Source organism: Astyanax mexicanus, chromosome 3, assembly GCF_023375975.1.
Source record: "Astyanax mexicanus isolate ESR-SI-001 chromosome 3, AstMex3_surface, whole genome shotgun sequence".
Classification (NCBI taxonomy): Eukaryota; Metazoa; Chordata; class Actinopteri; order Characiformes; family Acestrorhamphidae; genus Astyanax; species Astyanax mexicanus.
Genome location: NC_064410.1, coordinates 41,439,654 through 41,464,798, shown reverse-complemented (window position 1 = coordinate 41,464,798; position 25,145 = coordinate 41,439,654). Strand labels below are relative to the sequence as shown.

Sequence of the window (25,145 nt, the reverse complement as noted above, 5' to 3'; positions counted from 1 at the left end):
TAATGACTAAAATCTAGTCTCAGTACAGATACAGCTGCTCCGTGACGGCCTCAGAGGTTGGTTATTAAGAGAATATCGGGGAGTAAACAGCATCATGAAGTCCAAAGAACACACCAGACAGGTCAGACATAAGGTTGTGGAGAAGTTTAAAGCAGACTTGGGCTATAAAAATATTTCCCAAGCTTTGAACATCTCACAGAGCACTGTTCAATCCATCCATTATCTGGAAATGGAAAGAGTATGGCACAACTGTAAACCTTCTAAAAAGACAAGGCCGTCCACCTAAACTTACAGTCCCAACAAGGAGAGCACTGATCAGAGATGCAGTCAAAAGGCCCATGGTGACTCTGGACGAAATGCAGAGATCCACAGCTCAGGTGGAGGAATCTGTCCACAGGACAACTATTAGTCGTGCACTGCACACATGTGGTCTTTATGGAAGAGTGGCAAGAAGAAAGCCATTGTTAAGAGAAAACCATAAAAAGTTACAGTATAGGGGACACACCCTGTTCTTCAATGGTCAGGACCCAAGTGGACCACCACAGAGCAGGTATTATTTGCGTAGTAGCTCATTCTCAGCACTGCAGTGATGCTGGCTTTATGGTAGTTGTTTGTTTATGTGTTCAAATCAAATTAAATTAAATTTATTTATATATATATAGTGCTTTTTACAACTGATGTTGTCACAAAGCAGCTTTACAAAACAAAGAATCAGACAAAACACTGAAACTATAATATAGAACCTCCAGTAAGCATGGAAGCAAGAAAAAAACTTCCTCAGAACTGGAGGAGAAAGAAATCTTGAGAGGACCAAGACTCGCATATGAAGGGGGACCATTCTACCACTGGTCAGAGAGCTTTTAAATGAATATTAAGTCATTATGCATTCACACAGGTCTCATATATCTAGGTGTATAGCAACACCAGCAATAAAAGCAGTTAGATTTAATGAAAATTGGATGTGATTGGTTGTAGAGAGTGAACAACTAGTCTGAGGCATGATTCAAAACTAGATGATGGGCAGCTAAAAACAACATTTTCAGCAAATCCTAATTCACAGCTCTTTCATAACATAAAAATAAGAACATGTAAAAATCATGTGTTCTTTTAGACAGATGTTTTTGACAAGGTGTCTGTCCTTGATTAACAGTAAGGCCTGAGGTATATCAAACATTTAAAATAGAGAAACTGACTGTTGATTTAGATTCAGAGCTTTAAAAATTATTGTGTTGTGCTGGCCGTGAATGGATCAGGCACAGCAGTGCTGCTGGTGTTTTTAAGCACTGTGTCCACCTATTTTTAGACACTCCTACATAGCTGCTCCACCTTGTAGATAAAGTAAAGTCAGAGACAGAAGCTCTGAATCTGCTGCTGCACAGTTGATCACTGTGTTGGTCATCCTGTAGTCTTTAATTAATGCTCACAGGATGATGCTTACAGGACACTATTGGTGGACTATCCTCAGTCCACCCGTGATACTGGAGTGTTTGAAAACTCCAGCAGCACTGCTGTGGCTGACCTACTTTTACCAGCATAACATAAACTAACACACCACACCCATGGCACTGTTACTGCATTGCTGAGAATAACCCACCACCCCAATTAATGCCCCTAGCTACAAAATGTTCCTATATGTTCCTATATATGAAAAAATGCATAATAAATGTAAAAACAAGGAGGTAGTCATAATGTTATGCTTTATTTATGTGTATAAATACATAGACATGTGCCATTTATTAAAACTGAGAAGTACTAAACACAACCTATGTGGCAAATCACGCATTAAACATAACATTTCATAATGCAGAGCTCCACAAAAATAAGTTAAAAATCATCAGGGTTTTTTTTTTTTTTTTGGACAGATGTTTTTGACAAGGTGTCTGTCCTTGATTAACAGTAAGGCCTGAGGCATATCATAAATTTTAATTAGAAACTGACAGCTGAATCAGATTCGCAGCTTTAAAAATGATCTGACTCTCCAAACACTCCCCAAACACAGCCTCCTCTTAGCAGCTGTCTAAAGATCTGAAAGCAAAAGTAATCAATGCCTGCACATGAGGGAAATAGTTCAAAGCCAAGAGTTTTCATATTACTGTTTCTAAAGTGTGGATTGTTATTAAGAAATAGCAGTTCAGGGGAACTGTGGAGGTCAAAATGAGATCTGGACAAATAAGAAAACTCTCTTAAGGGAACTGCATGCATGCATGAAAGAAATGCAAATCAAAACCGCAATATGAGTGCGGAGAACCTTCAAGAAGGTGTAGTCAAGTGATTTCATGGAAAAGTCATGAGAATGAAACACCTCAAACAAAATACATTTTTTTAGAAGTATGCTACAGAACTTCTAGACAAAAAGGAAGGGTTTGAAAACTGAAAGGCGAAATAGAACTTTTTGGCCACAATCAGCAAGAGCAAAAGTAAGACCTGCAGTTCATGAAAAGGATACCTTGTGATCTGTTAAGCATGGGGGTGGTTCTATCATGTTTTGGGGTTGTGTGATAAATGGATTCCACAAAAGGCCAGTGAATCTTAGATGCAATTGTGAAACCATCCTTTAAATAGTAAGGCTGAAATAAGGATGGTTTCTACAGCTGGATAATCATTTGAAACATGTCCATCTAAGACTAGTAACAACTAGTGGCCTACTGCAATATTTATACCCTTAATAAATTGAATCAATTTAACAAAATTATAAAAGGTTACATCACAAATGATAGTACTGTTGTTTTTTGTTTTATGGTATGAAATATAAAGTAACTGTGCATTATGATTATCTGACAGTGTTGTGTTTCACGTTTGATTTGCAACAGAGGCTGTGTTTAATACTTCTCAGTATTAAAACAAATAATAAAATGTGTAATTTTTCCTGCAATGGTTACTAATGAAATAATTACACACAACCAGAGTAAACATCCAGAGTTCAGGCTAGAAAAAGTAAGTGAACTATAATTCCTTGTAAATAATAACCTGCAATTCTCCAGCAGCGATCAGCACGAACCTCTACCAAATGTTTCTTATAGCTGTAACTTTGACAGATTTGGAGACATACTTTCCTGCTCATGTGTTTCAATTTATCAATTACATTAATTAATTAAAGAATACTGTATTTTTATGTTCCTTATAAATTCGAAATGATTACACTGCTACACTCTTCACACCGTCCTTTAGGGATGCAAAAATATTGTGTTTTCTTTCATAATGTGTACAAATAGCTCAAGTGTCATAATCCTACAGCAACACATTATAATTGTATTTTGTTGACGCAGCTTTGTTGACGAGGTTCTTCGTATTGATTTATAACGTCTTATGAAGACACTGATGCTTTATAATCACAGTTCAAAATGCATTATAACCAGAACCAATGAGTTATACATTTTTCGGTAACACTTTCTATGTATGTCATCTCTATAAGACTCTATAAACATATTCATAACACATTATAATGCATTCATAAGGTATTATAAACATGGCTATACATATTTATAAAACTCTATAACTCATCATAGCCATGTTTATTATGCATCATGAACTGTGATTATAATGCATTAATAGCTGTGTTTATAACATTTTATATGTCAATACCCAGAAACTCAGTCCCAGCTTGTAGACTTGTATCATGACTAAAAAAGCTTCCAACTTATAAACACACCCTCAGTAATCCTATAAATATATTTTCAACCACTCATGGATTATACTTGTCTTGAATATAATGTTAGTTATAGTCAATTATAATGCATTATAACAGGTCTTTGTGCGCTCTAAGTAAAGTGACAGACTTTCATTGTGGGACTAGATTTTTATCGATATATACTTTATAATTTTAACATGTATATCATAAGCATAGCTTATAATGTATTATGATCACAAGTCATAATGCTTAATAAACATGGCTATAGTAGGTTATGAATTTGTATGTATAGCCATGTTTATAATGCCTTATGAATGCATTATAATATATTGTGAATGTAGTTATAGAGTTATAAAGATGACATTCATAGAAAGTGTTTTTCCTATTTTTCTTAATATTTAAAGCCATGTTTCTAATGCCTCATGAGCGCATTATAACGTGTTATTAGTATGTTTATAGAGTTTAACAGACATGACATTCATAGAAAGTGTTACTAAACTTTTCTTTTTTTTCTTTTTTTTCCCAAATGACTTAAATCTGCATTTTTTGAACCAAAACATTTCTACAAACTCACATTAATACTTGCTCCAGGCTCGTTTTGTGTATCACCTTCTGCAGACTGTTGACTGCCTGGCAAAGATTATTAGCACTTTCCATAACTGACCGAGTCACATCACAAACAGAAATACTGTATATATCTGACACGTTGGGACTGTCGGAGTCTCCCTCTCATTATATTCCTTCCCGTCAGCTATGTTTTATTGATGTTACGTGGTGCATTACTAATATTTGGATCATATTCTGTCTGCTGCCTGTGAACTCTTCTCAAGGACATTTGCTGGATCTCTGCTGTCCCTGGAAAGAGTTCAGTGCTTCTTCCTGTTACCGGAGCTGCTGAATCTTTTATGGTCTATTAGCAGCGGAGGAAGGAGCCGTGCACACTTCCACACTTAGTGTCCAGAGGGTTTTCGTCATTAAGATTTTAAAACAAATGCCGTCTCCTCGGCTGAAGCACCTCCTCGCAGCCGAGCCCCGTATGATGGAGTGTGCTCTCCGGTGGCACTTGCCACATGTTCACTCACATTTAATTTGGGCCATGCTGTCTGCACCCCGTCTCCTGGCCCGTTCCAAGCTATTAACCTCCATTCCGCCTCTAAACGTTTCGAAGATGCCTTGGACCTCCAGATAGTCATCAAAGCATTGTGCTCGCTTCCCAGCGCGACGTCTTTTCAACCGCTCGCAGCAATTTTGATCACGCCGATGAATCATAATGGAATTAACTTTGCTTTTTGATTACTAATGGGGGAGGTGAAGTCAGCACTGCTTTCAGGAAGTCATCTGACAGATTCCGTAATCTCTCACAGAGTTAACTCTGACAATGCAATAATTACAACGATAATGGTGTCTGAGAGAGTGTGAGAATAGAGATTATGCATCGGTAATTACTGTAATAAGCCAGCTCCTAAGCCTTGTGACAGCCAGTGATTTTGATCTCATCTTCGAGTCACCAGGTTAAGAGTAGAAAAGAGCTGAGAAATTCTAATCTTTCTTCTGAGCGCTCATATTAACCCAGTGTAATTCTCTCTTAAAGAAGTATTCTGCTCTGTTGCAAAATCGCTGTAATTCCTACAAGCCATCACCAAAAACAGTGCCAGTTTGGATATACGACCCATACATTATTTCACTGTTTTTAATAGACAATAAAAATACTAATAAATAATACAGTGCATTTTTAGAGCTATACATTCATTTACAGTGATTTAATACATTTACGTAACAGCAATAATGCATGAAAATGATCAGTATATAAAATCGATTGAGAGAATGAACTTGTTTATACTCTTTTACTTGTTTTTAATCATTTAGTTCTAACAAGTAACCTAACTAACCTAACTTGAGAGATATTTTATGTCTAATAAAAATTGTCCAGGTTCCATGCTTCAGATTCAGTATATAACACAAGGGGAAACATGGTTTCTCACAAAGCTAATTTATTATTTTTAAGTGTTCAAACTAGTATTGAGTAAATGACTATTTCCTAATTTTAGATTAATCGCAATAAATGTTATCAATTCTGGAAAAAAATAAAAAAAATAAATAAAAATACAATAAAAACACAAAAAATAAAATAAGCTTAAGGAACCTTCATTAATATAATGGTTGTTGGTAGACAGATTGAAGTGTACAGACTTCGTGCTTCCGGTTTAGTATATAAAGCAAAGGGAAACATGGATTCAAACCAGTATTGAGTAAAGGGGTATTTTCTAATTTTAGATTAATCACAATAAATGTAATTAATTCTGGAAAAAACACAATAATAAAATTTAAAAATAAGTAAATAAAATAAAATAAAATACAAAACAAAAAAATTATATAAAATAAGCTTAAGGAACCTCAGATATAGAACAACAGATATAGAACCCTTCACTATGTGAAAGTTTCTACCCAGCTAACAATGTTTGGTTAGTAGAATGCTTTCTGAACGTTACAGTTAACATTTATATAAAATTCAATACCTCAAGTTATTGTTATTCAAAAAATTTAAATGTTCTGGTATCGTCACTGCAACATCACTTAAAGTTAACATTTTTCATTTTTGGGTATATTACTTAATTAATTACTTAATGTTTTAATAATGCTTATACTCGTCTATCTGGAAACGTTATGTGAGAAATGTTCTAATTATGTTGTGATGCAAACTGTTATTTTTACTTATTATTTCACACTTTCTCAGAATGTTCCTGGAACATTATTTCTGTAATGTTACAGATTAACCTTCTGGACCCTTTACAAAACGTTTCCAAGTGTTCTTATAATGTTTTCTGTTGGCTGAGAATTCTTCAATCTAGCACACTTATTAACATAATTGAGGTACTTATAAATATCTGTGTGTATTTATGTGTATGTACATTGCTGCACTGATTACTAATAAAACATGATATAATGTTATCTAAGTCAAAAATAGACACTAATTAGATACCTTTAAGCAGAGTAATCATGCTAGAAAAAGTAAGTGAACTACTGAATTTAATAATCTGTAATTCCCCAGCAGGAAACATTTCCACCAAACGCTTCCTATCATTCCAATTGTTTTTTTGTTTTTTTTTTTTCAATAAAATTAACAAAAGTATATTTATGTTTACTTTAAAATCTATAATCTACTGCACATACAAATGTATCTAAAATAAATCCAGTCAAGTATACTGACAAAATGGCAAAAAAGTTTATGGCATAAAAAAATAAATAAAAACAAAATACCATAAAGTGCAGCATCACACTTTGAGCCCTCTAATGGTCCAGTCCGCTTCACAGGTCCCTCCTCCTCCTCCACCACGACAAACTGAGCCTCTTTTAACGCGAAGATCGAGCTTCGTTTACAAAGAGAGCCAACGTAAGCATGTCCCGCAGCCCCCTGACCTGGTGCTAGTGTTAGCCCATCTGTGAGAGGGGCCTGAGAGACAGAGGTCCCCACTGGTGTCTTGTAATCTCTTAACCCTTAGACGTCTGAAGATCAAATTCTTAGTTTGCTGCACTATTTAAATGTAAGTTCATTATTAATAACACAGTTCTAAAATTAATCACATTAAATACCAAATAACTCTTAGTGAGAATTATTTAATTATAATAAAAAAAAATTGTGACATCTAAGGGTTAACTATCCATCTAGATTTACTTCTAGAGTGAATGTTGGTAGTGCAATACTGTACAGTACGATTGGTGTTTCGATATGTAGTTATTTGTGCTAGTTCATGTATGAGTGAGTGTGTGGGAGAGAGAGAGAGAGAGAGAGAGAGAGAGAGAGAGAGAGTTTAGTTCAGATTTACAACTTAAACTCATCTGTAAAACTAAGTTAAACAGGTAATAAGACTACTAAGACAGAGAAACATGATGTAATGAAAAAAATAATGTTGTTTTTATAAATGAACAAAGGAGTAAAATGTGTTGACTGACAAATAAATAAATAATACTTGCTTTTTAGGCAAAAACTAGGCCAAAGCAGAATTTTTTAAAGGCACTTTTGCACAAAAACATCTAAATTTTTAGACTTATTTTTTTGTTCATATTTTGGACAGATAATTGATGATAATTTGCCTTTTTTGGACGTACAAGGGTTTTGCCTAACAGGAGGTTCAGCAACAAGTATACTGAATATTCATATATACAGCTCTGGAAAAAAAGAGTGTTTATCTGATTTTGCTATTTACAGATATACTGTATGTTTGAGTAAAATGAACATTGTAGTTTTAATCTATAAACTATTTCTTCCAAATTCCAAATTAAAACATTGTCATTTAGAGCATTTATGTGCAGAAAATGAAAAATGGCTGAAATAACAAAAAAAGGTGCAGAGCTTTCAGACCTCAAATATTGCAAATAAAACAAATTCATATTCATAAAGTTTTAAGAGTTCAGAAATCAATATTTGATTGAATAATCCTGGTTTCTAATCACAGTTTTAATGCATCTTGGCATGCTCTCCTCCACCAGTCTTACACACTGCTTTTGGATAACTTCATGCCACTCCTGGTGCACAAATTCCAGCAGTTCAGCTTGGTTTGATGGGTTGTGATCATCTATCTTCATCTTGATTATATCCCAGAGGATTTTAATTTGGCTCAATTTAATTTTTAAGCGGTCTCTTATTTTTTCCAGAGCTGTATATATTAATTGATGTATATGTATATATTTAGTGTCTTTACTAAGGAACTTATTTACTTCGAAAAGAAAGTAATGACTGCTCATCTTGTTGAATTCCATCAAGCATTTGGTTTATGCTTGGGTTAAATATTTATTATCTATGATTGCCAAGTTAAATAGTCTTCGGGGAACCCTGACAGATTTTTGCTAAACCCTTATGTATTGGAAGTTGATGGGAGCACGAATCTGGACCACTTGGGAGTCCCTGGAAACTCCTTTGAAATTGATATTTATTTATTTATCTATGTATACATTTCATTTAGTCGTATTACAGTAAAAATAAAACATTTAATGCTATGAAAGGCCGCTGTTAATACTCACTATCTAGTTTATTGTTTGTAAAAAGCTCAATTTACTTACAGTATAAATTATTAAAGAGCAGTCAATTAAAAAACATTATAATACATCTTACTGTATATTAAAGTGTTACCCAAAATTATGAAAGAAGATGCCCTGACATTGGTTTGCAGTAGTGGTGTGTTTAAACTGGCACACACTGAAAAAAGTAATGCACTGAATTGACTTGAATCAATTGTGAATGTACTTATATTTGCACATGAATGCAAATATTAATGCAACACTATTTTATTTTTTTACGTTTACTGTACTTCCTTGAATTTGATCATTATTATAATTAATTAAAGTGCTGATTTGAACCAAGTATATCAGTGCATCACTGGCTAATTCAGTAATGTTTGATCGGTGACTGTACTGTGTGTGTGTGTGTGTGTGTGTGTGTGTGTGTGTGTGTGTATTATCCCCCTTTCTGGCTATTTTTGAGATGAGTATTGTACATTTGAGAGAATTCAAATCCGTTTGTTTTATTTTGTGTATCAGTGAGCCAATTGGGGTCTCTAACACATCCAAAAATGAGCCCATCCCTCTGAATTAACTTTGTTTTGTTTTTTTTTTCTTTCGTTATTATGTCATTATTTTACGCTCCTTCTTCTTCACTGTATGACGAAGCAGAGCTTCTTTTTCATACTCGTTTTCTTTTCACATTCCTCCTCGTCTACAGCTCCATCTACTCCCATCATTATCCCCCCAATCTCTCTCTTTTCCGAGTAGCGGGTGGATGAATCTGCTGTTGCGTCTGAATGGGCCGTGTGTTAGCGAGCGCGGGCCTTGATGCAGTTTGAAAGGCAGTTAACCTCTAAGTGATGATGCTGGTTGGGTTGATAGCTTTAGCGGAGGCGCCCCATATGCTTCCAGATAGATGAAGGACCGCTGCTCTGTGTTCAATCTATTCATGGCGATGCTGAAAGCACATATGAACACAGCAGGAGAGCCTGGCTGCAGAGGAAAGTGACAGTCTGGCTGCTGAAATATGGATTGGCCATAACTTCTGCTCGGTCGCCCACTCCCTTGCTTACATATGCTTCTCTTCATAAATATGCATGTGTGTAGTTGAATTTGAATTACAGCAGTGCCAAGTTGATTGTTTTAGGGTGGGTTACATTGTATTAGTATAGCACATACTGTAAGTGTGTGGTGTGCACAAGTGTGTATATCCTTCAAGGACTACTAATTTAGCTTAACCAGCTACATTTAGTGGAAATGGCCCGTGAAAGGGGTCAGCTGACCCCTCTATCAGGCTGAAGCATTTGTGATGGAGGCTATCCATACCAGAGGAGTGCTATTAATGAATTCACTAGCAGCATTGTTACACTTAAGGTTAAGTGTAGGAGATATTTTAATATGTCAGTTAAATATTAAATACAGTAGAACTGGGTTCCCTGTGTTGATGTGAACAGTATATGTGTTCATTTGAACATGTTTTTGTGGGTGTTTCTGCAACTATTCAGAAAGACAGTGAAAGTGTCCTCATTGTGATAATATTCATTTGGTCATTAAGTCACACAGTACGGACATATCATCACTGTCCAATTGAAAACAGGTATCTCTCTTTTTTTTTTTTTTTTTTTGCAGATTTTTAGTTTACTACATAATTTGAACACACAAACTGTCACTTACACTGTATCATAATTTCTCGATGAATGGACCAATAGAAATTGTCCAAAATTGCCTTAAATCAACAGTTTTTACATTGACTTCCATTAAAAGTTAATAAGGTTTTATCTCTCTCCTATAAAGTTGCTGTTTTGGAGACCCTTTTTTCATTGGACAGCAATGATATAAAGATATCTATATTTGGAGAAAACAGATGATTTTTTTGAAATGCCACTGCTCCAACATTGCCAAAACTGGCTCTAAGCATTGTGACCAACCAGCTCTAAACCTTCAGATCCCGGCTCCTGTGTCTGTTTTCCAGAGGAGGGCTGTTAGCATTGCGATTAATCCACCCTAACCTGACCATGCTCAGTTGCTGCTAGCTGATAACATTGTATCATGCCCAGTGTCTGTTAGCATTGCTGCTCTAACTTAATCAAGCCCGGCTGTTAGCATCACAGCTAACTTAGGGCGTTTTCACAGATTCATCAGTACCTTTAGTGCGGTTTGATTGAGCAGGTGTGAAAACGGTAATCAATCCGACCAAGCTATCAAATATATTCCTTTTACTTGAGCTAAACTGTGCTTGAATGGTTTATTGGTGTGAAAACGCTCTAAGTAACTTATCGACTGATCCGGACCGAAGATCCTTAGTCTAAATCTGCCAAAACACAAAGAGCAGAGAACAACACACATTGGGTTTGAGACTTCATTCTCTGCATATAACACATTTGTAAATTTCCCCATTGTGGGATTAATAAAGGATTATCTTATTTTATATAGCCATCAATGAAAAATGATGATTTGCCAATTATTTTGTCCCATGAAAGCTAATGTCTGACGCACGGAGCTGCGGAATAAGTCTGTGGGGCAAACTGAATCAGATATACAGTAGATACGATAAAATGCCACTTCTGGCAATGCCTTCTATGGTGTACTCCTGGTACAAACATGAACTGTGGATTAAGGAATGTTACAATTTCTGCACAACTTCAGAAATGCAATGCCCCACTCATATGGCCCGACTTAATTTACATTCTTATTTACATTCCTGTACATAAACAGAAAAAAAGAAGCTTCTAATTATTTATTGGCCATGCCATAGAAGATATATGCCATAGTAAGTGGCATATTTGCTAGTATACAGGAATGTGCTTTTCTTGAGCGACAAAGTGCTTTCTCCTCCATCTGTCCTTTTGCTTCTCTCACTTTCTGTCCTTTTTTATTCAGTTGTTGGCCTTTCAAGCGGTCCACTCCGCAGCATAATTAGGCCATTAATTGAATAATTGATTTGCCTCATTAACACGCTTCAAAATTATACCCGTGCCCTTTGTAGTTTGAGTGCGTCTGCCTTTTTTTTTCCCCGTTCACACAAATTAGCCGTTAAATTGTATTTTCTTACTGGCTGCTGTGTGTGCTGAGCATAGGGCTGACGCTCCATCAGCTAGCTTAATGAGGAAGCAGAAGCGGAGAGCTGGTCTGGACTGAAGCATATAAACACGGACCTAGAGAGCACAATGCTAATGCGAGGCCTTGTGCCAATTAAGATGTGAGATGTGTAAAAAGCCAGAGTCAGATTGTTTACAGAATCTGCTGCCCCAACGACTTCATTCCGCTCGGCTGTAATGCCTGTTAGTTTAGATATTATACTGTGATCCTCGTCTGTGATTAGTATGTATTTAGATCTTTTTTAAAGGGGGGCAAAAGCTTGTTAGCAGGATCATTTGATCTTTATAGAGGAAGGGTCAAAGAGAGGAAGTCAGGAAGCACAGTGTAAGTATACTTAAGAACATTAAAAGTATGTTTAAATTAGGTAAAGAGTACTAAAAGTGCATTTTCAATTTAATATCCATTTTTAAAATACACATTAAATATACTTTCTCTGTACTTCCATAAAATGTATTTTTAAGCAATGCTTTACATTATTTGCTGTATTGATAGAAAAAAATACTATATATATATATATATATATATATATATATATATATATATATATATATATATATATATATATATATAGTGGCATTAAATACTGCTTAAAGTGCACTTTAGTGTATTTTTTTCCAGTGTCATCATTAAGCTGTACACAATGTGTGCATTAATATGCAAAGTAGTATGAAATATACTTTAAGTGTATTACAAAAAAGTGTACGTTTATAATGCATACTTGCATTTACTTAAGTTTGAAGAAGTTGTACAAAAAAAACACTCAAATAAAGCACAATTTAATACTTTCATGTTGTTTAAATATATAGCTTAATTACAACTGAAATATACTTAAGTTGCCATAAGCTGTTCCAAAATAGCACGTTTAGTATGTATTTGAGTACATATTTTAATTTAAAAAAGTATGCACTTTTCCATGTTAAGCATTCTTTTAAAAATATATAGTTAATACACTTTTCTTTTACAAGGGATGGCATGAGAGACGTATTAATAATTAGGGCTCCAGACAGACTCATAACCGTTCATAACCGTCCAAGAACTGTCCCAGGGAATACGATCCAAAGGTCTGTGATCCGATTATAAATTGATTATCGATGCATTTTGATGCATCTTTCTCGTCTGTACAGAGTTTTTTTTCTTCATTGCATGAGCACTTTTAGTTTGAGTAAAGCATCTGTAACTGTCCGTAATCTATCCTGTTATTTAATAGGCTCTTTGACACTATATCTATTTGTCATATAAAAATACTGTTTTATAAATACAGTGGTTTTGAACTAAATTTCATCTGCCTCTGGCTGGCTTAGTGACCCCAAAGCTCACTCTTTTTATCATTTATAATTTTTATAATGAATACAATGTATTTTATACTCATCTCTTTCAATAGACCTGTTTATTGTCCTGGCTTTTATTGTGTTCATTGTGATGTTATCCACATTCTTTGGTTTATTACTGTATTTTTTTGTGTTGCTGTTTTCTTGTGATGTTGCATTGATTTAAAGTTATTTTAAGTTGCATGATGTATTAATTTGTGTGTTGTTAATGCATTATTTAGCTTTTCTTGTGTATCTTGTGTATCCGTGTGTCTCTGTCTCTTCGTTCGATGGAATTGGTTTCAAATGCATGTTTTCTGCCATAGTTTGACTGTAGCCAGGCAGTCAGCAGACCCAAGGGCATCACAGAGAGAAAAGGTAAAAAACACTCATCCAGAGAGCAGCAGGTGTGGGGCATGCTGGGACTCCCACTGCCTGCCTGTGTCGTACGCCCATCCATCCGCTTTCTCTCTCTATTTCTCTCTCTCTCTCTCTCTCTCTCTCTCTCTGTATTACTCCTCTCTGTAGTCTCAGTAGAAGGACACAAACAATTTTAGACCCGCAAATGACTCCCTCAGCTTTCTCTCCTGATCCACCTGCTGGCAAAGTGACTGTGATTGCTCCTTTTTGTTCTGTGCTGTTATAGTTCCTGTAATGTCCTTCCTGTCTCATCTGTGTGTTAACCGTGTCCTCTCTCCTCTCTAAACCCCATAGACGGCTAAACTAAACTCGCTCCTTTGTTTCTATACTTCTCCCACTCTTTGCTTTTACTTAAATGCAATATTTGTGGACTTTTGCAACAGAGCTTTTTATTCTGTTCAAGGCCATACGAATACACCAAGAACCAGTTGGTAGGCGAAAAGGAAAAGAAAGTAACGAAAGGAAAGAGAGAAAAGGAAATAAGTAGATGTAGAGAACAAACATATCATGAACAAAGCCAACTGTTGGTTGTTATTTTTAGGAGTAGGTGTATCTTGGGTCACAACCATAGATACAGCTCTGAAAAAAAATGAGACCATTTACAAATGATGTTTATTTGATTTTGACAAATTGAAATATAATCAAGAGGATGATGGATGATCACAAGCCATCAAACCAAGATAAACTGCTTGAATGAGGGGCAAGTTATCCAAAAGCAGTGTGTAAAACTGGTGGAGGAGAACATGCCAAGAAGCATGAAAACCTTGATTAAAACCAGGGTTATTCCACCAAATATTGATTTCTGAACTCTTAAAACTTTATGAATATAAACTTGTTTTCTTTGCATTATTTGAAGTCTGAAAGCTCTTCATCTTTTTTGTTATTTCAGCCATGTTGTCAGTAGTTTATGGAATAAAACAATATGTTCACTACTCAAACATATACCTATAAAAAGCAAAATTGGAGAAACTAATTCAGAAACTGAAGTGGTTTCTTTTTTTTCAGAGCTGTATAGTAAGTATGACCACCCATTCAGTGTACAGCCATTTAGCCCCACCCACTCAACCGTCCTAAAATGATAAAGAGTGTTGTTACTGCAGTCTGTCGTTGCTAGAATAACTAGTGTGGAAGACATGGACTTTATGGACGGACATAGTACTTTAGTAGTACTTTTTATGATGCCAATGATGTTCCTGCCTGTTGGGAAGCAAATATGGCATACAATCTTGAAGAAACAGTATCACAAAAATGACTAAGCAGGAATGAGGTTTTTGGGGCATAAAACCACAAGAAGCCTGAGCTAGCTCCTGATAGCTAGAAACAATATCATCCTTACAACACCATTGTGAATTGGCAGGGCTAAAATTGAATAGGTGGATATTTACAGTATTTTTAAAGCTTGATTTTTGTCACTGTGACATCACAAGAGCCATTAATTAAAAATGGAGGCAGCTAAATTTCCTTATATACATTGTATAGGCTTATGTTTTGGCCTCTGTGTGTTCTTATACACTGCCTGGCCAAAAAATGAGGTCACACACTCTAAAAGCCTTTGGCTTTACTTGCAGCACACATTTACTGTGGCATTGTTTCAATAAGCTTCTGCAATTTCCCAAGATTTATTTCAATCCAGTATTGCATTTGTTTTTCACCAAGATCTTGTCTGAGTCTGACTGCTGTACAAAGCCTTCTCCAGCACATCCCAAAGATTCTCAATGAGGTTAAAGTCTGGACTCTGTGGTGAACAATCCATGTGTGAAAGTGATGATCTCATGGATCATCTTGGAATATGCTTGTATCATCAGGGAAGGAAAAATCCATTGATAGATTAACCTGGTCTATATTCAGTATATTCAGGTAGTCAGCTGACCTCATTCTTTCAGCACATATTGTTGCTGAACCTAGACCTGAACAACTGCAGCAACCCCAGATCATTTACTTCTATTTTACTTACTATTAGTTAAATCCAGGTGGCGATTTTTTTTTTTTTTTTTGGCCAGTCAGTGTTATTCACAAATCCATATAATTATAATCCATTAAAAGGAGAGTACAGTCATGATGTTTTCCTTAATTTGATCTCTTTCAAAAATAGCTTCTTTGAAAACTATATCCACTGAAGTCTGTGGTGGCGTGAGGAAGGGAAGGGCTGTGGCAGTCCCTGTGGCATAATTCCTGGAAATCAGTCTTAGAGCTAAACCAGGTTCCAGGAAATGCAGATTGGTTAGTGAGTGAGTGCATTTGCACGTGTCACTGTCCTCTAGTGCTGGTTCCTCCAGCAGCACTCAGTGCTACTCATCTCTCCTTGTTAAAGCAGAAGCAGCGACAACAGCAATAATGTAGCAGCACAGACTCACACAGAGTGTAGCTGTGTCCTGACTTAACATATCCCTGCAACAGAGTGCAGACATGATCCAAATGTCCAAATATGCATGTGCTGCAGTGAGCAGGACGCTGCCTCTGCTATCCTACCCTGAGCACAGTCCTGTAGATGGTTAGGCTTGGGTATTCTTTCAGCATTTCTACATTTCTCTCACTGACTGACTGACTGAAAGAGAGAGATTTGGTGGGTGTAGGGAGGGGGGGGGTGCACACAAGACTCTGAGACTGCACACACACGTGCACACACACACCTCCGTCGAGGTATATATATAAAAAAGAAGGAAGGAAACGAAGAAAAAGACAAATGTTGCATTCCCCACAGACATGCCAGTGACTGTGATTCCCCCCCTTTCTTTTTCTCTTCCCTCATTTTTATCACAACAGAGGGAAAAGCGATGGAGCATTTCGTCTGCCGGAGGTGAAAAGAACTCTTCGAGTGTAAGTAGAAAAGAACTGACAGGGAGAGATGGGAGGGAGGGAGAGAGAAAGAGAGAGAGAGAGAGCGAGAGAGAGAGATGTTTGGGAGACAATGTGAGAGGCAGAAAGAGAAAAAGAGAGAGAGAGAGAGAGAGAGCGAGAGGGAGTGAGGTAGAGCAGGGAGTGCAGGGAACGGAGGCTTGGCATAAGCAGCAGAATCACGTTAGCATTCTCTCAGGAGCCAACTTGGGCTCTACTCCTGCATCAGCAGCTCTTCTGCATTACAAAATGTTCCTTCTCCAACATTTAACATGCAAATTGGCTCCCAGATTATGCTTTTTGTATTCATTTTGCCAACTGTCAGCCTGTTACATTGAGTGAATGATAATCAGGCTGCCGTCGCCCCCTGGTGGTTCAAGTGTGGCTTGCATCAACAGAGATGCCCCTGTTTCGCTCGGTCACACTCCGAAGGACACCATCGTTACAAAAATAGACGTGGAGATGAGGCCAAACCACTTGAAGACTTCTCAGCATTCTGTCTGTGTGTGTGTGTGTGTGTGTGTGTGTGTGTGTTTGGAGAGATGTTCATGTTTTCATGTTGGTCTGGAATTGCATTCTATCAGTATCCACCCATATTCCATTTGTATCTCCAGTCCAAACAAATGGAATAGCTTCCATATATCTTCCATAGTCACACATGAACATATAGTGAGGTTATTATGCTTCATATTAGTTATTCCGTCATTCCAGTCTGAACAATATGCAGGGTACAAGTCTATATGCCCCTTTCACACTCAAGGAAACACAAGGATGCTACCAGCGCCTGGCACAACTTTCTCTATAATAGATATGGCTCTATTTGGCTCTAGACTGTGAGTTTGGTCCCCAGCAATACTGCCTAATACAGACATCTGTGCTCAGAAGTCTTAAAGCATGGGAGGACATCAGCAGATACTGTACCAATGTGCGCTGACAGAAACCATTCCAGCACAGTAAACTACACTGTAAGGCTGGATAAGTTGAATTTACTTTAAAAATTTGAGGAAACAGGTTGCCTTAAAAAAGTTAAGCAATGGAAAAGGAAAATTTAAGTTAGCATAACTTAGAACATCAAGTTATTACAACTAAAGGGGAAGCTGATTTAACTTTTTTTATTTTTGCTATACTGTAGGACCGGATAAGTTGAGTTTTCTTAACTTTTTTACGGCAGCTGGTTTGCTCAAATTTTTTAAGTAATGGGGAATGAAAACTCCAGTTAGCATAAATCAAAACATCAAGTTATAACAACTAAAGGGGAACTTGATTTATTTCTAAGGTAGCCCAGAAGAAATCGCTACACACTGATGGTGAGTGTCAGAAACTGTTGGACACACCCAGTATGCTAATAGATTGTGACAAAAGCCAATGGAAAAGAAACTGCCAATGGCAACAGATTAAACTCAGTTTTTAGAAGTTGGTTCAACTTAATGATCTCAGTTTGAATGTTTATTTGTGCCCACAAATGTTAAACTAACTCAAAATAGTTGAGGAATGTATGGAAATTTATGTAATACAGACTTAAATCATTTGAGTTCAAACAACTTATGGGTTTACAGTGTGGTCTAAATGCTAACTTTACCCATTATGGGACGGATGGGTAAATCTAGCTATCATGTGAACATTGGCAACCCGTAAAGTTTTAGCTTCAGGTTCTGCACAGTCAACTGCACAGTCAACACCAGTCATACACGACCACTTTCCATCTTTTCGAGTGGTAAGGGACCAAATACTGGAAATTAAAGGTGAGATTACAGATTTAGAAACATTTTTACATCACTGCTGAAATCATATACAAACTATTAATATTAGGAACTGATAGTTTGTAGCATTCAGTGCAGTAATGCAAAAAAAAAAAACAATTTGTGTTTGCACTGATCTACACATCGATGGAAGCTTGTCCCCAACCCTACCCTGCTCTCTGTGAAACCAGAAAGCTGATTGGCTTTCTGTGAAAGGGTTGGATTTTATCCAATAACCGATGCCATTATTAGCATTAGCAAACATCTTATTCATATTGCAGGCAGTGGCTGTTCTCCTAATAAATAAAATCTACCTCTTTTCTGTGTTGTGCACCTCGAACTGTGCAGATAAAGACACTTATAGGCCCTATCTTACACTCTACGCAAAGCTCGTCGCAACGCTCTTTGCTATCTTACACCCCGTCAACAGCCTATTTTCACGCCTTGCGTCTGCGCCATTAAAATAGCGTTAGAGGTTAGGAATATAAATCTACACTGATAGGTGTGGTGGTCTGGAAATGAGGTGTTTTCAGGTGAATTTTTTGGCATGTTGCTATTTTGGCAGTGGAAAACACAGGTGTACCACTGACTGAAATAAACCTAGACAACAGTCAATTCTCAGTCCATTCCTAATCTTAGCACTACACACAGAAGAACATGCAATAAACAGAATAAAGAATAAAATAACATGTACTGTTCCCTTAAATGAGCTGCTGGCTCATCTTCACAGCGTGAACACGCAGGGCAGTTCCTTCAGCTGAGATACGCGAAAGCGCTGCACTGTTCAGATATCAACGCGCCAAAGTCAGAGCACAGCTGGCTCTTAAAGATAATGGGAAGTGACACATTGATTGGTTTATTTCACATTATTACACCCTAAAACACACCCATGATTAATAAAAAGAATTAGCACATGCCTATTGTGTAATTTTTGCACCCTCACGATACCAAAGACACACCAACACGCCCTAATCCAGCTGTGCAATTGATATTTCGTCTGTAGATCACTAAAATAGGGTCCCTATGTGACAAAGCCTGAGACTGTGTCAGTAAAAAAAAAAAAAACATGGACGATTGCATAAAAGGGAGAGCAGCAAAAATACTACAAGGATTTGTTTAAATGCTATGAATGTGGCCATATATAGAACCATGGAAAGAATTAAAAATATATATATATTTATAAATATATAAAAAATGTCACATCGTCATCTGCTGTTGTGGAAGGTGCATGACAGGCAAAACGAAAACATAGAAAGCATGCAGGCTTGTATTCTAGCAAAGGTGGAGATAAAGAACTCAACAAGGCAAATAAAAACAAACTAACAAAAAAAAAAACACTGATACTCTTGTGTTGGGTAATTTGCATCTGGAACCCTAAAGCTGAATTGTAATGGGAATAGTGTTCTATATTTAATTTTTGTCTTTGGAATGTATCGATTTCTTTCATTCATCTCTACTGCATAAACATGCATGGGGCTATAGAGACATGCATGCATGGATTAAATCAAATGCATTTGGGCAGCTGGAAAGTAGAGAGCGAAATTGAATGGGCAGCGGAATTGAACCTTGTGGTACGCACATCCTGATACCTTTTTATTCTCTTGTTTCTCCGCATAAAATCATCTGATCATTCATATCCAGTTGCGTTGGTATTATTTTGGAGTACAGGTTTCTATCAAAAGCTGAAGAGCTATCAATTGATTCCATGTATCTTACAGGAGGAGCGTCCTAGCTGAACGTACACAGTCTGATCATAGGATGGCTATCGCTGATATGTTCCCCTGAGGCACTGGTGTGCGGTGCATATTGAGTGGAAACGATCCTCAGTCTTGACACCTAGGCAGCCAAATGCATTATAGGGCTTATTATTATTACAAATGTTGCATATTACAAATGTCATCCATTTACGGCAATTATGTTTCTATTACATACAAATAATAGCCTGGAGCGCACACTGGCAGATCTATCACTGCCCAGCTACAGCTGTTGTGAAATTAGAGACTGTTCTAATGGATTTTTTTCCCCCCCTTATCCTTTTCATTGTGTGTGTGTGTGTGTGTGTGCATGTGTGGACACAGGATAAGTCCACCCCGGAAGAGCAGCGCTCCTGGGACAGCTTTAAGACCATGATCCCCGAGCCGTCGTGTGGCTCCGGTGGTCAGAAGGACAGAGTGGAGCTGCACAGTAAGACGTGGGACGCTCCCTCAGCAAACACTCCGGACACATCCGAGGGAGACTTCCAGACTGAAGTGTGAGGAAAACACACACACACAAAAACACACGTCTCCAAACAAACACTCGTACACACACACACCTCAGTGGCGTGACTTTCTACCAAGAGGAGAATCTAAAGGATTATACACTTGTTTACCGCTGACGGGACAGAACTAAAAAAAAAAAAAAAAGAAGAATATAAAAGACTATTCTATCCTATATTTTCACACGGACGCTTTCAATGAAAGAATCGGGGCTTGAAGAGTATATGGGGAGAATTTTTAACAAACTGTTTCTGAAATGTCTTGATTTTACTCCGGAAAGGATTCTCTTTCACCTGTTTGATGATTTGGAAATTACAAGAAAACGAAAAAAGAAAAAAAGAATATTTCTGCACCATTCTTTTTTTTTTATAGAGAAAACGAAAAGAAAAAGAACTCTTACTGATGTTTCGCACAGTGTTCAGCACCGTAGGGTTTTGTTCCTCCTTTCTGTCCTGTCTTTTCCTAATGGATGACTCAAGCTCTCTGCTTTTGGTTTCGCTTTTTTCAGGGGGAGGGGAGGGGAAGGGAAGTTTAAAGTGGTCCATTAATATGTGCCATCATTTTCTTCTTTTTTTTTAATCTGTCTTATTTCTGGTTTTGTTTTGTTTTTGTTTTTTTATACAGCATTAAGCCTATTGTATTCACTCAATCAATTTATGGAGTCTTCATACTGATTTTTTTTTTATTATTTTTCATTTAGACTGTCCCTCAATTTTTTTGGTTGAATTCTTTTGCAAAAAATGGAAATACAAAACAAACAAAAAACAATAATAATAAGATGAACTAATTTTTTTGGTTGTCGAGTTTTCGTGGAAGTAGGTTTTTTTATTGTTTCTGCTGCTGTGTGAATGTGTTCTATATTTAATTTCAGAAAATGACTGATAGCAATCAAAAAATGGGTGTTCTTAAGAGTCAAATGCTTAACAGATTCATGATCGAAGGGACAAAAAAAAAATCAAGCCTGTGTTTACCCTCTCTTCTGTTACGTTAACCTGCGGCTTAGCTAAAAATGCAGAAAACGGCCGAATGAACCGAGAAGATGCGATTTCTTCCCTTTTGTAAGATACGGCCACACTCGCAGTATCTCTTTGTTGCATCGTCTGCCCAGCGCTTGCAGTGTTTATTGATTCTGGCTTGATTCAGTAGCTACTATCCCCCTTAAAACGGAGGAAATAAGTCTGTCGCCAGTGACCCTAAACTATCTTACCACAAAAGCCGTTCATAATAGAAGCTCAATAAAAGAGTGTGTAAAGGGCCGGGATTTGGCGTGACAACAGAGCCTGCATCAACAAAAACAGAGCATCCATCACCAGAGCTGAGGGGGATTTATTAGTCTGAGTCAATAGCTTTATTCTGGAGTGAAGCACTCATGGTTTAAGCATGCAAGCATCCAGATCACCTTAAACTGGAAAGAAACAGGCAGCCCCCGCAGGCCTGCCCCAGCTAAGTGATCGATATCCGGACTGAGCTGAAGCAGGACAGAACAGCACCTCTTTTACTTCACATGAAAGCAGAGAAGGTCAAACCTTGAGCCAAAATAATCTTTCCCAACACAGATATGCACTCAGCAGTCTCCAGTGAGTGGACGGGAGCTTATATAACGTCGGCTGCACTGCAAAAGAAAAGTGATGCACTGAGTTTACTTCAAAGGTATACATCTTATCCACATGAATAAAATATGCTGCACCATCATTGCTATTGCTAAAAGTAGCAGTAAAATATATAAACTAAAACTAAATCAATTAAAACAACAGAATGGTACGTGCACCATACTTCCAAAAGTTTGCTTGTGCTGTGTTTCTTATGGGATAAAGAATATTAATAGAAGAGTTTGTTTCCAATCTACAGAAGTAACAGCCTCTGCTACTCTGAGAAGTGAAGAAGGCCTTACTGTGAGAATTTGATTGCATTCAGACCATTAGTTGGATAAGATCTGGATCCAGATCAAACCCAACCAACATAGTAGTATTTCAACTCATCATAAAGTCTTACCTTAGAGAACAGCTTGGGAACACCCACACCTGTATAAGATGTGAGGTGTTATATTGTGAGTGACATTAACCCTGTCCAGTGTCCAGCAAGTTCGAGCGTTTTGTTTTCCTATTTTCTGCCTAATTCACATGGCCAATTATCACTAGTACTAGCACATCCGACTCCTCCGACACACCTGAAGTCAGCCACCGCCTCTTTTTGAACTACTGCTGATGCAACCTTGCTGAGTAGCATCACAGTGCGCTCGGAGGAAAGCGCAGTGGCTTGGTTCCGATACATCAGCTCACAGACAGATGCCTTGTGCTGAGTGACATCACCCTTTGGAGTGAAGTGGGGAAAGAGTGCCATCTACCCTCCCAGAGAGAGCAAATCCAATTGTGCTCTCTCAGGACTCTCAGGCAAGCTACATAAACAGGATTCGAACCAGCTCTCTCCTGATCATAGTGGCAGTGCTTAGCCCGCTCAACCACTCGGATCCCAGTTCGAGCGAGTCCTGATAGTGGGTACCAGATGGATGGGACATTGCATTTGCAAAGTTGTGCTGGAATTTAACATTTCTTAATCAATAGAATCACATGTGTACCACAATAGAATAGAATGTAATAGACATTCAATATGTCAGTGAACTGTTCCATTGCTCCCCACCCATTGATGGAGGTCCTTATATCCTAAGCATACCATTTTATCTTAGTGTACAGTGGTTCAGCAATAGCTCAGGAAGTGGTTGCATTACCTGAAACCACTAATCTGTAGTAATTGCCTGCGCCTGAATACTTTTAGACATATGATGCAATTCTTTTCCTAATTATTCCATAATAAAGTAAACTCAGTGCATTAAATTCTTTCCATTCAGTTTTTAATTACCAAGCGACATACTTCCTTCGCACTGGCTTTTAGAAAGTCGTAACCACCTTCTCCTCCAGTTTGTCTAACATGTCTAACATTGGGCCCACCCGCAGCCCACCAAAGAGTTATACTGAGCACAGTGCTGATAAAACACTGTCGGCTTCCTTATTACCATTACTCCACTTCCAAACGCTGCATCTGCTGCTGCTGCTGCTGAATTCGACATTAGCATCAGCGCGAGTGTGTCTCCTGATTATCTGCGAGTTCGCTTCCAGACCTGCCAGGCTTTAGCTGATTCAACCTTATCTGTTTATGCCGAGACTCCGGCGCTGAAACAGGCTCCGGCTTAATGCTGAGTCGAGCGTAGAGGTCATCTGCGCTTTTCTCCTTTTCATTGTCTGCAACTCATAGCAATTAGGGCAGGTTGTGTAGGATGATGTAACTGCAGATGGAGGCTCAGGGAGAAAGGGAGATAATTACCTTGGGGCTGACAATTTGTCCTGACATTTTCGAACTTGGTGCAACAACCATCTGCTCAAAGAGCCCTGAAGCCAGCACATCATATAGACACAGGCTCCAAGACAAGACCACGCCACTTTAACCTTTGGAGGTAATCCGCAGTAATGGAGAACACGGCCGATCCTCTTCATTTCGCAGGAAATAACCCCCTACCACCGCTGATTAAAACTACTCTCCCTCTTCATTTTCTCCGCAGTTCTGAGTTGAGAAACGATGATATTGCGGGCCCTCGTTTATTTTGGGCTATAGGTTGTTAATGTTCAAGAGGCCCCTATTATTCAAGGACTCTCAGTCTCTGTTGAGTCAAACCACTTCGGTGTCATTAGCATTGCCTTGAGTTATAAGTACACTAAGCCAAACAGGTAAGTGACCCGCTCCTGTTTTTTTTTTTTTTTTTTTTTTTTTACACTACTTCGTTCATTTATCACGGAGCCACACGCTCCCCCTACTTCATAAGCAGTGCCTACCTTTCTCTCTTTTTTCTCAGTTTCTTTGTGATCACTGCGCTCTTCATTTCCGAAGCTCTGTGTAATATCGAGTGGGGTTTCCTCTCATTCGATTTCATCCGAGGTTCAAATCCCAAGGCTCCACACGCTCCCCACCTGATGGATATCTGACTCGGCTGTCGGCTGTGTAGCGCGTCGACAGCGCTCTTTTTAAGCTGTGCACAATTTGTTTTTTCTTCTTCAGCAGCTCTGTTATCCGTGTCCAGTTCGTCATGTACTCCAGGTTCCAGGTTTATTAAAATCATTGCAGCATTCTCAATGACCTTGCACCCAGACTGCCCCATACCTTATTGATGCATTTTGGATATGGATATATGCTTGACAATTGCCTTACAGTCAAATTTATTTTATGAAATATGTATTTTGAATATGTGCGTCTGTATGTATGTATGTGAGTGTGTGTGTGTGTTGTGTCATGAATGATTGACATGAAACGACCCTGCCCATGTCATTATACAAACACTATACAAGAAAATACACGCGTTCCCGGAATCATGAAGATGTTTTCCACATTACATCATCATCATCATCTTAGTCATTATCATCGTTATCATCGAAGCTCTGGCGTTTCCTCCAACCAACCAGCACCCACATCATCTCATACGCTTGGAACGTTGACTGTCACAGAAAGTCCCCTTTGCCCCATTTATTTTTTTTTATACACAAGATTGTACAAAGTAGTCCTCTACTGTTTTCATAGAGTGTCTTTTTATATGAAAATAAATTTTCAATCTGATGTGTCGGTGTCTAATAATTCCTCACAGTATCATTTATTAGGGGGCAGATGACAGAATGGTGGGAGAGAAACATAAAGGTAGTAATAGAAGAATTACATATATTGGAAAGTGCAAACTGGAAGTATGAAGTCAGAACAACAATATTTATTGATACTGATATGATGATGAAAATGAATGAATTAATTAAATATTTACTGTTAAAGATTTGAACTTCCAACATGAGTTTGGACATAACTCATGTTTAAAAATCACACTCAACAG

At 37.7% G+C, this 25,145-nt stretch overlaps 1 protein-coding gene across 10 annotated transcripts in view; it reads left to right on the top strand.

The window, feature by feature from the left end:
- Positions 1-24,883, top strand: part of adgrb2 (adhesion G protein-coupled receptor B2) — a 522,385-nt gene extending 497,502 nt beyond the window's left edge. For 5 of the 10 annotated variants that reach the window (XM_049475339.1, XM_022683130.2, XM_049475336.1 and 2 more), the window contains 2 exons: positions 16,216-16,269; positions 20,105-24,883. In XM_049475339.1, coding sequence (XP_049331296.1) covers positions 16,216-16,269; positions 20,105-20,281 — 231 coding nt within the window. In that variant the 3' untranslated portion in view covers positions 20,282-24,883. Of the gene's footprint in view, positions 1-6,940; positions 7,020-13,358; positions 14,993-16,215; positions 16,270-20,104 lie in introns of those variants that run through there. The other 5 variants (XM_049475340.1, XM_049475335.1, XM_049475337.1 and 2 more) reach the window with 4 other exon arrangements.
- Positions 24,884-25,145: the final 262 nt, after the last annotated feature.